We start from the raw sequence: 12290 nt of genomic DNA on the forward strand, positions 1-12290 counted from the left end.
TCGCAAGTCGTCTTCTGAAGGAATTGGCAAGGGAAAGCGGGGCTAAATTTTAGGTCGTAATTTTGACGATCCCCATTTTTAATTATTCCTATTGCACACTGCACTTAAATTAATGGAAATTAGACTTGGTTTGCTAAACGAAAGGAATATTTTTGAGTAAAAATAACAATTATTAGCTTCATTTCAACGATATTTATATATAATATGAAATATTAAAATTAATGGTGTTAATGTTACATTTTTCTTTTTCTTTTATTATTTATTCTGAAAAATTTTTTAATGCCAGGCAAAATAATGACATTAAATCTTATTAAAAAACGACAATATCTAAACATTTTTGTTGAAAATTAAAATTACCCAGCTTAAAAAATTATTTTTTGCTTGACTGAATGACAGTAGTTAACCAGGATAATTCAAACAGTAATTTTTTGCAAAGGCATTTTTAAAAAACCGCTTTTTAAAATCCAGGAAGTAGGCTTGTTAAAATAACTCATTTTAAATTTTATTTTTCTTCCCTTCAAAGCTATAATTTTGCACGATTTTAAAGCAAAACAAACACAAAATAAATTTGATCAAAATCATAGAGAAAAAATGTTAAAGACCTACTGGTTGCATTTCTAATTTGAAATTTCCTTTGCGCAGTATGATGGAAGCTTAGAGAGACTATCGAAGGAGTCTGACCTCCTGAAAGCTGCATACGGCCACATGTTTGACCTGTGTCTGGTGAACAACGACATTGACGAGACCATCTGCGCACTCGAACGTGCCATCGAGAAGATCCAGTCAAGCGCGCAGTGGGTGCCAGTGAGCTGGGTCTACTGACTGTAAAAATTACGCGACAGAGCGAGCAGAAGAGAATTTTCTTGCATTTGCTTCTAGTGATACTCTTTGTTGTCATTCCGGTAGTGTGTCGGCGCCCTAGTCATCCGCCCCGACAATCTCCCTTTTGATCTTGCCCGGCGGCCGCGCCTCCCCCCTTCCCGCCCCCCCCCCCAATAATGCATGTTGTCTTTTGCGAAGAAAGAAATAATGAACACACACACAAAAAAATAAAACAAACAAACAAACTCATTCATTCATTATGCCAAATTTACTCACCCCTCTTGGATTAAAAGTTAAGGAAAAGAGGGCTCGAAGACTTCAACGCTTCATTAGGTTTATTTTTCGAGAAATAATAACATTTAATAACTCACACGCGCGCATCCTTGATCGATGGTGAAGAGCTGGTGGCGATCACTTCAATAATTATTATCATTTGTGCATGCATGCATTCGTTTTCCCCTTCGAGTAACTTAATGTGTTCGCTTTATAAAGGTTATTAATTAATTAATTAGTTAATTATTATTATTGGTTATCTGTTTTTCTATTATATAAATTCTATATGTGTCGCAAGTACCATGTCGTGTTGCAATAACCTTATTTACAAAACGCATTGCAGCTCAAATCGAATTGTTATTATTATTATTTGTTGATCGAGACTATAACGCTACTCAATTTATAGAATGTCACTTTTGCTTTGCGAACGTTAAACAAGCAAATAATTATTTATGATTAATATTCCATTCACTAATACACTTGAACAAAAAGGGTAACGTAAGGCATTGTTATGTGCCAATAATGTTTAAGTGTGGGGGATTTTTAACCACGAATGAAAATAATATTTTAGACGTTATTTGAATGCCACACCGGAAAAATTATCGACGAAACCACCTGCAAAATTTAGCGACAGACGGAAAAAAGAAAGATATTCCTTTAGTATCTAGCAAAAGTGATGTTGAACCTAATATGAAAATTTTTGTAACATAAAATTGAAAAAGAACAATGCAAAGTAGTCCTAGCAAAGAAGTGGAATGAAAATGAATACAAGTTGATTATTCACTGTATTGGCGTTTTCAGAGATCTATTGTATTCTATTTAACATGGCATTAAAACAAGGAGAACTGTTAAAACCTGCTTCGTTTCATTCTTTTCCGCAAACAAAACACCTTTGATTTCCGTAGGACGCTTCATATTGCTTTTAGCCCTAGCGCAAATTGAAGGAAATTAATAACAATAATAATAATTGTTCTTCCTACCTATCATACCACTTAATTTTCTACTTTCAGAGTTTGTATGAGACACACCTGATAATAAAAATTCTAGAATTAACTCGAGTTAGATCATTTATTCGTAAACCTGCGGTTTACAGCCTCGTGTTTTCAGGGATCAAAATATTGTAACATGACGTGGGTTCGCGAAAACCCACTTTTCTTTAGGGGAAAGGATAGGGACACTGCAGAGAAAATCTATTTCATGCGGGGGTTTTTTCACAATTTTGCATTATGGTCATCCATGTAATTTTGTGCTAAAAATAATGGATTTTTGGAACATTTGATAGAATTTTCCAAACTCTATCCTATTTGGAAAAAACGCGGGAAAATGAAGAAAACCCAGAATAAGTGCTTTGTCCGCATTTCAAAATTTATGAATCCCGAACATGACCTCACAGGACACAACCAAACAATGATTAAAATTCGTAGGGCGATCTGAGACACCCTGTGTAAATCTTAATGGGAAAAAATCGATTCAAGCAGGGTGAAGATTTTTTCGCAGCTCCAAAACAAAGTGATGGCACAATCAGAACTGTATTTCTTGGTATTGCTAGTAAATGCGCTGCCGATTGGTTTCCACTTTGAGGCCCTGCTCCTTCTCCTCCTCCTCTTTAACAAACAGGTAACAAGACTTAACGTCCTCTCTCTAATTCAACTGCAACTAATCCTTCTTGGCGTCCTGCTGGGCCGGCTTTTCGTCACTATTTTGTGTCTTTGACGCACTCGACTCGGCTGCCAGCTTATCCATGGGGTCTTCCTCCTCGTCGTCGCCATCCCTTCCCTCCGACTTCTTGTCGTAGATTTCAGGGTACTTTAACATGCACTCCTGCATCGTAGCGAAGGCCTCGATGCAGTCGCTGCCCTTGGGATCGGCCTCGCTTACGTGGAAGCAGGAGAAGGCCTCCCGGAACTCGACCCCGCACGGCCCGGTCGCCATTCCGCCCAGGCAAGGGCAGTTCCAGTTAATCTCCCCATTTGGTAAGATAAGTCCTGGCGACTCTTCCGGTTCTGGAAGCTTAACTGTGCTCTCTGTCGCGTGATCTTCGGCAGTGGCGAAAATTATTTTGTCCTTTCCGTCTTTTCCTTCACTTCGGCAGTACGACATTTTTCTAGGGCGGAGATTTAACCACAGAATGCAGGAGTTTCTTCGATGATGTGCGCACGTTTTCGGTCACAGATGACACATTCTGAAAGAAAATAATGTTTTCATTAAAAAATTTGAAATTTAAAATCCAAACTTCTTGAAATTTTTTGGCTACTAAAGTATGTTATTTTCGTAATTTTTATAAAAAAATCAAGGAAATTTTGGGATAAAAAATTTATGACGAAATTTCGAGCAAGACTTGCGTGCACACACGTGCTCAATGATTGCATAACGCTGCAACGCTTCAATGATGCAGTTTACAGGAGCCGGCGAAAATCAATTTGAAATTTGTGTTTTAGGGCTTATTGGAATTAACCTGGATTCCGAGTCGCCATTATTATAATTTTCAGTGTTTGAATTAAACTTACCTCTGGCGTTTCTTTAATTTTGACACTCTATCCCTAAAAATCGATTAAATTTGGCTCCTCTCTGGCAGTACCTCACCTCAAGCTCTCGGAACCATGCTCTTTTTCCCAGCTGATTTTACCTGCGAACGGAGCTACTACTACCACGCCCCCTTTTTTAACCAGGCACCTCGCCCCCTAAACTAAACACAACACACGCTTTACGATCACGTGGAGTGCTCATCGTGAGTAAAATAACGCGAATTTTTGATAAAATTCTAATTTATTTATTCCAGATCGAAACTCAAAATGGCATCTATCGAGCAGAACGTGCGTTACCCCCAAAAGAGGCACTACAGGCAAAGGGCACACTCCAATCCGACTGCTGATCACAAAGTGGACTAGTAAGCATTCAATAACATCATCTTTTTAAATAAAATTATTTACTAAATTTCCATAGTCCTATTCATCCTGATTTGATGGACTGGAGCAAACTCTACCCCGAATTTCCAAATAAAAGAGTTGAATTCGCTGACGTCGGCTGTGGCTACGGAGGACTGCTAGGTTTGAGATATTTTATTTCGAATAAAATCGTTTTAAAAATCTCCATTTAGTTGCGTTAGGTGAGCTGTTCCCTGACGTTTTAAGCCTTGGCCTTGAAATTAGAGTGAAAGTTTCCCAGTTCGTGATAGAACGAATCAAGGCCCTGAGGCTGCAGGAGCAGGGCAAACACCAAAATGTTGCGTGCCTCAGGACGAACGCCATGAAATACCTGCCCAATTTCTTCTACAGGGGACAGGTATAATTTGTTTGCCCTGGCCTGGAGGAATTGGATTTAATAATCGGACACAATTCACAATTTACAGCTTAAGAAAATGTTCTTCCTGTTTCCTGATCCGCATTTCAAAGAGTCAAAGCACGAATGGCGAATCATCAGTCGGTCACTGCTCTCTGAATACGCCTATCTTCTTTGTGAAGGGGTGAGTTGAATCACATTTTTTTCTCCACTTCCATTTTAATGTGCAATTTTAATTCAACGGCATAATAGCTAATATTTTTTTAAAATTTAAATAAATTTTTTATTTCAGGGTTTAGTGTACACTGTTACAGACGTGCCTGATCTGAATCAATGGATGGTCAAGTGTTTAGATGAGCATCCCATGTTTGAACGCGTTTCCCAAGAAGAATTGGTGAGTGTTATTTGAACGGAATAATAAATTAATAAACCTAAAAACAATTTTACTTGTTCAGGACAAGGACCCCGTTGTGCCGAAACTGTGGGATAGCTCCGAAGAGGGCCAGAAAGTGACTAGAAATGATGGACCAAAATTGCTGGCGGTTTATAGAAGAGTTGCAGATCCATTTGATAGCAGCTGAATCGTTTTGGGGCTTTTATATAATTTATTAAAATTTTGTAAAAAACAAACAATAAAATTGTTTTTAATTTAAAAAAAACCAAAAGTTTTAAATAATTTTTCTCACAGTGAAAAAATCATATTTTTTAATTGAACAGATTTTCAAAGTTATATTAACTATGCTGATTCTGGATGAATGGGATTTTATTACGACCTTACTATAACTATAATAGCTAAAGAAAGCCACGCCCACATGTATAATTTTGTTTATTTTGATCCGCTTTGATGGAGGTTGCAGCGGTGAATCCATGTATTTGAAGCAATCGACCTTATTACTACTTCTATTACAAATATTTGGTGCGTTAGGACAAGATGAAAAGACGCAGAGGTATGTGCCGCAAAGTTTCACGATGTTCCTTTTTAAATTTAATTTAAAAGGTTTCTGCTCTACGAGATAAACCCTGGAGAGGGTTTCAACCTCCGTCGAGATGTTTATTTACGAATGGCGGTGTTGGTAGCCCACTTGCGAGCGCTTCAACCATGGACTTTAGTAAATATCAACAAATCAGTGTTAAAATTTTAATTGACATTTTAAATTCAGGTTCTGCCGCCTTGGTCATCGCCGTACCATTGGCGTTCAGGTCATTTGGACCAGGAAAAAGTGCCGTGGTTCAAGTTCTTCGACACAGACAGTTTGAGCTCTTTTGTGTCCGTGATAGAGCTACATGAGTTCCTAAAAACTCAGGAAGAATGGAAGATTGATGAGCTTGTAATATTAGAGCACTTTGAGTTTCAAGAAAATTCGCTATGGGAGGAAAAATTGGAAGAGGTTAAATGCCGGGAGTCAGAAATATACTACTGGTATTCAAAGAAATAAATTAAAAAGCAGTTCTTAATACTAAAATTTTTAGGAAATCGAATAAAAACGAGTGGACGGGAAGATTTTGGAACAACCCCAATATTACGGCAAAAAACTTGAGGTGCATGGCTTTCCAAGGACTCGCAACCAGCCTCTTGCCATTTCTAGTAGAGGAAAATTCAAAGTACTTGAAATGAAATTGCTGAAGATAATTTTAAAAATAATAAAAATAAATTCCATAAAGGACCATCATGCTGGACCGAGCAGAGGTAGCTCTGCACCACGCGTTCGGAGATGCCGAGTACTGGGCAGCTCGCAGGAGCATGAGATTCGCTCAGGAATTGATAGTCGCCGCCAAAGAATTCAGGAAGGCACACCTTGACTCCACTGATGAAAGTGACAATACAATTCGGCCAAAGAATTGGAAGGACGAGCGACAGGTAGCTGTTTTTTCCTAAATTTGAAATTCAATCTTAAAAATCATCTGGCTTATTTTCAGTAGCTAAAAAAGTAAAATAAATATTTATATATAATCAGTACGAGTACGGTCATAGCCAATCAAATATTATTTCTTTATTCTTCTGTGTAGTGTAACTTGATCAAAGCCCACAGAATTAGTTTTTCTCTAAACAATCAAAGCACTAATTAAATTGCCAAAATACTGTAGAAAATCTAGAGTTTGCTTTTTAAAATCTTTTTCCCCCGCAAAGATAACATTATTTTCCTTCTGAAAAACCTCGCCTCTTAAATTAGAGGTCTTAATCGCATTAATATTTAGTCTTTAGAAAGGGTTAAAAAAATTAAATAACCTAAAATATGCAAAGTGGAGCAAATTTTTAGAAAAAATTGTTATCGGAAGTACCCAACTCTTTTTACAGCTTGATACAAATGCAAAGCGGGGAGGACCGTACATCGCAGTGCATTTGAGGAGGAAGGATTTTGTGACAGGACGGGCAACGCAGGTGCCAAGCATTCCTGGAGCAGCAAAACAAATCAAAATCTTGGCTGAAAAACACGGCCTTGGCAAAGTCTTCGTCGCTTCTGACGGAACCGAGAAAGGTACCAAAGATTACCTTAATTAAATTAAATTCTGATTTTTCCTTCCCCTCTAGAATTGACTGAGCTGGAGAATTTGCTGTTGCCATTAACACTACATAGATTTCGTCCGACGGCTGAGGAACTTGAGTCTCTCTTGGACGGAGGAGTGGCCATAATCGAGCAGATAATTTGCTCACATGCCAGAGCATTTACCGGCACTTTTGAATCGACCTTTTCATTCCGAATACAAGAGGAAAGGGAAATCATGGGATTTCACCCAGACAACACGTTTCAACGACTGTGTGGGGATGACGAGGGTGATTGTGATCAACCAACGAGATGGCGTGTTCAGTTTGATTGAGAATTGATATATATTTTATTTTCCTATAAAAATAGATCTTATGTGAGATTTCTTGTCTAAATAAATGCACTCTTTTTTACTCTGACGTATCAATTGTCTTGCTTAAGCTGGAAAACCTGGTACTTGAATCGGATACCTTTTTCCTCTTGAATTCCGTCAGGCACTGCAGGGTCCTCCACCAGCTCAAATTTCCCAATATCCATGTCGGGGAAGAAGGTATCACATTCAAAATCAGCCATAATGTCGGTGAGATATACTCGGTGACAGAAGGGAGACTTCAAAGCAGCCTGAAATAAAAATTAACATGGGATTATTCTGTGCAAAAAAATAATTGAGGGTTTGACTAAAGAGTGGGAATTTACAATCCAGTTTTTTTTTGTAGCAATTACCACCTGTTTAAAACTGTTTTTAAGCCTTAAAACATTTTAAAATGAACTATTTTAAAAATTGTAACATAATTATGACATTTTCCTCCTTGAAAAAATGCTTCAAAATCTTTTAAACCAACGTTTTCCTCTTTTTTGCACCATTGGCTGTATTTTTAAAATCAACTTATGCTGGGAATTGGCTTTCCAAAGCTTTTCAGCTTGAGATTTTTAAATATTTCGCATTAAATATAGCTAAATAAGCTGACTATAAATTCAAATTACCTTCGAAATAAGTCTCATTTTAAAATCTAGCCATCCCACACTTTTCATTGCCATAAATGAGTCATTAAAATTCGAGTGAAATAAAGATATTGTGGTAAAAAATCGTTCCCTTTGACCTAATATTTTTCCGATTATTTGTCTTGAAAGAAGAAGCAAGAATTTAATAAATTTTCTGTTGGCTGAAAAAACTGAACATTTCTTGTTGCTTTAGAAATAGATGGACAATTTTCCTAGCCGTGAAAAAACCCATTATTTCAGCATTTTACCTCATAAATGGAACTTCCACCAATGACCCAGAGTCTTTCAATCTGCTCCCTCAATGGAGGGGACGTCAGCAAGGACACCGCCTCCTCCAGGGATTTGCAAACTGTGGCTTCACTGCCCAAATCCCTGTTTTAAATATTTTTTTAAATACAGTATTATCCAGGTTAAAGGGTTGCCTACAAGTCTTGTCGAGTCAGGACGATGTTCAAGCGATTATTCAGAGGCCTGTGATTGGGTGGAATGCTGTCCCAAGATTTCCTTCCCATGATTACGGCATTTTTCTTGTTTTCGTCTTTGGTTTCACTTGTCATCCTAGTAAAAAATGCCATTTCCGATCTGAAATTAAAGAAAAGTTTCATATCTTACTCGCTGGTCCATAAACATAAAAAATTTACATCTTCATAGCTGTATCCTTATATATTATTTTTAAAAACAATTTGGAAGATTTGGAAGAGCTCTTTGCAGCCAGATTTAAAAACGAACAGAAAAAATCGGATGCATACATATTTCTTATTTTTTTAATGCATTATTAATGTGTACTATACATATGTTATCAGAAACGATGATAAAGTATTTATGTAAACATAAAATACACTATGAATGTATACGACAGTTACATATTATGTATAATTTAATAATGTATTTATGTAATACGTACTTGAGACGCCAAGGCAAGTCCCCTTTCACTCCGATGCCATTGTTGGAGCAGGCGGCTGCGATCAACTCCAATTTGGGATGCATTATTTTACGTATTTTACTCGAGATTCAAAACAATAACAAACGTAACAATTATTATTTAAGGGGCAGATCAGATGATTGCGCTGGTTGCTGGTGTGTCTGTCTGTCTTGCTGGTTTTTGAGCGCGCTTTTCCTTGTCGCATCACGATCTCCACCTGGTTGTAGAGATCTTAACTGTTCTCCATCAAAATTGCCTACAACGCCACGGCTCGAGAAAAGCATGGATTTTGCCGCATGGTAAAACTAGGCACTAATCTGTGTCTGATGCAACTCTGGTGCACAAGCAGTGTGAGAACCAACAGGACTAACAGATAGTCAGGAGAGAGTAGGAGGTTGCTCGGTCACGAATAGTTTCGGCGCGTTTTTATCGTTTTTATTTGTCGATGCTGCACAGGCTGCATACACGCTAGGCGCGCTGGCGCTGAATTATTTTTTTCCTTTCACTGAATATGCGGGAACTGTGCGGGATGCGGGTGATAATAAATTAAAATAAAACTCTCAAGCCGTATTGAATTTTTGTTTAAATTTAATTAAAATCAACCTTACAAAAAATGATGTCAAAAATTGAAAAAGTAAATATTCAGGTAAAATAAACTAGGGCAAAAAAGGAAATGTGGACATTTAAAAAAATTAATTAATTTGTTCTTCACTTGGCAAAAACTGAAAAATTAAAGCTTAAAAATTAGCACAGTTCAAGTTAATATCAAAAGAGAATAATAATTACAATGGTAAAAATAATTAAATCATATATTGTTTTAACACCAGATTTAATTGTGTGTATATTAGTAAGATCTGTATAATACTATTATTATTATTAAAGCTAAAGTCTATTTATTGTGAGAAAATATTTGTTTGTTCTAATTGTGTTTGACCTGGAAAACTTGATACCTGTAGCGCACTCCTTGTTCCTCTTGAATTTCGTCAGAAATTTGGGGGTCTGCAACTGTTTCAAATTTCCCAAAGTCCATGTTGGGGAAAAAGGTGTCGCATTCGTACTCAGCCATGATTTTAGTAAAATAAACTCGGCAGCAATGCGGTGAATTCAACGCGGCCTAAATAATTAATAAAAAAACGTAATTATTTTAAAGTGATTTTTAAAATTTTACTTCGTAAATGGGAGCGCCACCGATGACCCAAAATCTCTCGATTTGTTCCTTATACCGCGATGATGAGAGCACAGAGACTGCCTCTTCAAAGGAGTTGCAAACCACCACTTCATCTCCAAACCGCCTTTCAAATTGTAAATATTAAAACAAATTTTCGAAAATTTCAGTTTAAAAAAATATATATCAAGCCTACAAATCTTTGTTTCTGGTCAAGACAACATTAATTCGGCCACTTAGGGGTCTGCGATGGGCTGGGATGCTATCCCAGGTTTTTCTTCCCATGATAACAGCATTTTTCTTTTTTCCATCCTCGGTGGAACTGGTCATTTTAGTGAAAAACTCTTTCTCAGATCTGAATAATTAAAAAATAATAATTTAAAGGATATAGGCGTGGTTTTTGTCACGAGATAATATTCTTCATTAATTTGCATATATTTTTATTAAAATTAAATAAACCAAATAATAAACTCACGGCAGGTGCCAAGGCAAGTCGCCTTTAAATCCAATGCCCATGTTGGAGCAGGCGGCAACCATCAGTTCCAGCTTGGGCTCCATTTTTTTTACCAAAATAAAAGTAAAAATTTATTTGCAGAAGCCGCGAGAAAAAATTGTGTGGTCGCGCTACGTACTGCTCCTTTTAATATTATTTTTTAATCCTTCCTTTTAGTAGCAGTGCAATGAAAGAAGACCACGTTCTGTAATCAGCAAATCGCAAAGCGCCAGCCGCGTGACGCGGACCAATCAGAATCGCGGGTTCGGATCGGGACGGTCCAATCAGCGCAGAGGAGCGTGGCGGCCAGCTGAATTAAGCACCGACAGCTAAAATCCGACCTGTTGTTTAAGCGAAAATTGCAGATTTCCCGAGTCGTCAAAACTGGTGCTGCACAGGTGAATTACAGGATGATCGCCATGAGGTCCGGACTGATTTTGCTCTGCGTGCTGCTGCCGTTCGTCTCACCTAAAGCCAGCCCAAGGCAACTCAAATGTCTCGGTAAGAGTTTTGTCAACTCTTGATTTGTTGCCAGGACGCACTACATACTTTCGGCTACTTAAAAATAGAGAGATTCATTTTTTGCGTCTGTACACCTTCCAAACAAAACTATTTTCGACTATGAGGAGACGGCGTTTTTGCACTCGGCCACATTTTATTACGAGAATTTATTTGAAAATAATGACTAAAGTATAATTAAATTATAAAATTAATTTGTTTTGCTCTTGCGTGGCGTAATTACATACTATGATAAATAATGTGCTACACTGTGGCACAATTTCACGCACGAATTAGTTTAAGATTGCAACATTGTCATCAGAAGCATGAGGCTGAGAGCCAAGTTATTTTTATTATGATTTTTAAATTCTAGTTTGTAAATCACTCGTGGAGGAAATTGACAAGGAGGTGGCCAAAGCGAACCCAGAGCACACCATTGAGGTTGGAAGCTACAGGCTGGACACTAATGGCGACAAAAGACAGAGAAAGGTTCGTCTTTATTTCATATTTTTCAAACAGAGTTGAAATTAATTTTAAAAAAATTCTGTTTTAGATCCAGTATGCTCGGTCTGAGCTGCATTTAAGCGAGGTTTTGGATTCCGTCTGTGATAAATTTGAGGACTACGTGCAAGCCGCTTACAAGACTAACCACCAGCCGATGATTTTCAAAATCGTAGGAGACAATGGACAAATGAATCCGCTCATGAGCGAGGTTGACATTACGCCTGATGACGACCTAAACAAAAGCCTCAAATTTTACGTGAGTCTTTTAAAAACATTTTTATGGGGCCGTTGAAAACATATTTTGATTTTTATCAGTGTGAAGCACTCGTTTCGGAGCACGATGAAGACATCCTCCGTCTTTTTGCTGCCGAAACGGACAATTTAGACGTCCAGCTATGCTCAGAACACGCCAAGGTTTGCGAACAAAGTCTGTCCTCCACGTTTGACACAGAAGGTGGCCATGAGGAGTTATGAAAGTGATCAGTTTTACTAGAGAACAATGGAACCATACATTCCAACGACTTATATAAATTTGTTTGTGTGCTTTTTGAGAGAATTTATTGTTGAGAATATTATATTTTTTAGGTGCTGTTGTTTTTTAAACATTTTTTTTCGTTTGGGAACCTTTCTGTGAAATATATATCTAACATAGTTTGTAATCAAAATGTCTTCCTTTTTTCTTTAAAAGACAATAATGATTAATTTTAAAACAGTGCCAGATCAAAAAACACTGGACGTTAGCTAGGTGCTCAATTAAATTATTAATGATCATACGAAAGAGCGTTTATATTCTTTTTCTCCTAATTAAATTCTAAATCACCGTCAGTATCAACAAAGGGTTGCTGTTGT

The 12290-nt window shown here is 37.4% G+C and overlaps 7 protein-coding genes across 15 annotated transcripts in view; 4 read left to right on the forward strand and 3 right to left on the reverse strand.

Annotated features, from left to right (window-relative positions):
- CASK (peripheral plasma membrane protein CASK) overlaps window positions 1–1949 on the forward strand; it is a 35340-nt gene extending 33391 nt beyond the window's left edge. For all 9 annotated transcript variants that reach the window (XM_065490254.1, XM_065490245.1, XM_065490246.1 and 6 more), the window contains one exon: window positions 643–1949. In XM_065490254.1, the coding sequence (XP_065346326.1) occupies window positions 643–822 (180 nt within the window). In that variant the 3' untranslated portion in view covers window positions 823–1949. The remainder of the gene's footprint in view (window positions 1–642) is intronic.
- A 490-nt stretch (window positions 1950–2439) lies between these two features.
- On the reverse strand, window positions 2440–3736 carry LOC135943619 (mitochondrial intermembrane space import and assembly protein 40-A). The gene is made up of 2 exons (XM_065490259.1): window positions 3603–3736; window positions 2440–3277 (listed from the first exon to the last, which is right to left on the reverse strand). The coding sequence occupies exon 2, from the start codon at window positions 3193–3195 to the stop codon at window positions 2752–2754; it is 444 nt and encodes a 147-aa protein (XP_065346331.1). The 5' UTR covers window positions 3196–3277; window positions 3603–3736; the 3' UTR covers window positions 2440–2751.
- Window positions 3737–3764: 28 nt separating this feature from the next.
- Window positions 3765–5012, forward strand: LOC135942451 (tRNA (guanine-N(7)-)-methyltransferase). The gene is made up of 7 exons (XM_065488570.1): window positions 3765–3823; window positions 3875–3982; window positions 4039–4142; window positions 4193–4377; window positions 4445–4558; window positions 4667–4768; window positions 4830–5012. Exons 2-7 carry the CDS (start codon window positions 3888–3890, stop codon window positions 4953–4955), a joined length of 726 nt encoding a protein of 241 aa, XP_065344642.1. The 5' UTR covers window positions 3765–3823; window positions 3875–3887; the 3' UTR covers window positions 4956–5012.
- A 187-nt stretch (window positions 5013–5199) lies between these two features.
- Window positions 5200–7276, forward strand: O-fut2 (O-fucosyltransferase 2). Its single transcript, XM_065487307.1, has 7 exons — window positions 5200–5321; window positions 5372–5483; window positions 5535–5794; window positions 5845–5976; window positions 6037–6232; window positions 6671–6851; window positions 6905–7276. The coding sequence occupies exons 1-7, from the start codon at window positions 5242–5244 to the stop codon at window positions 7189–7191; spliced, it is 1248 nt and encodes a 415-aa protein (XP_065343379.1). The 5' UTR covers window positions 5200–5241; the 3' UTR covers window positions 7192–7276.
- A 4-nt stretch (window positions 7277–7280) lies between these two features.
- On the reverse strand, window positions 7281–8849 carry LOC135941681 (dihydrofolate reductase-like). The gene is made up of 4 exons (XM_065487310.1): window positions 8764–8849; window positions 8286–8441; window positions 8108–8231; window positions 7281–7478 (listed from the first exon to the last, which is right to left on the reverse strand). Exons 1-4 carry the CDS (start codon window positions 8844–8846, stop codon window positions 7281–7283), a joined length of 561 nt encoding a protein of 186 aa, XP_065343382.1. The 5' UTR covers window positions 8847–8849.
- Window positions 8850–9347: 498 nt separating this feature from the next.
- LOC135941680 (dihydrofolate reductase-like) lies at window positions 9348–10592 on the reverse strand. The gene is made up of 4 exons (XM_065487309.1): window positions 10422–10592; window positions 10143–10301; window positions 9950–10073; window positions 9348–9895 (listed from the first exon to the last, which is right to left on the reverse strand). Exons 1-4 carry the CDS (start codon window positions 10502–10504, stop codon window positions 9701–9703), a joined length of 561 nt encoding a protein of 186 aa, XP_065343381.1. The 5' UTR covers window positions 10505–10592; the 3' UTR covers window positions 9348–9700.
- A 119-nt stretch (window positions 10593–10711) lies between these two features.
- On the forward strand, window positions 10712–12219 carry sel (canopy family protein seele). Its single transcript, XM_065487308.1, has 4 exons — window positions 10712–10940; window positions 11311–11426; window positions 11491–11697; window positions 11757–12219. The coding sequence occupies exons 1-4, from the start codon at window positions 10850–10852 to the stop codon at window positions 11913–11915; spliced, it is 573 nt and encodes a 190-aa protein (XP_065343380.1). The 5' UTR covers window positions 10712–10849; the 3' UTR covers window positions 11916–12219.
- The last annotated feature ends 71 nt before the right edge of the window (window positions 12220–12290 follow it).

This window comes from Cloeon dipterum, chromosome 4 (assembly GCF_949628265.1).
Source record: "Cloeon dipterum chromosome 4, ieCloDipt1.1, whole genome shotgun sequence".
NCBI lineage: Eukaryota > Metazoa > Arthropoda > Insecta > Ephemeroptera > Baetidae > Cloeon > Cloeon dipterum.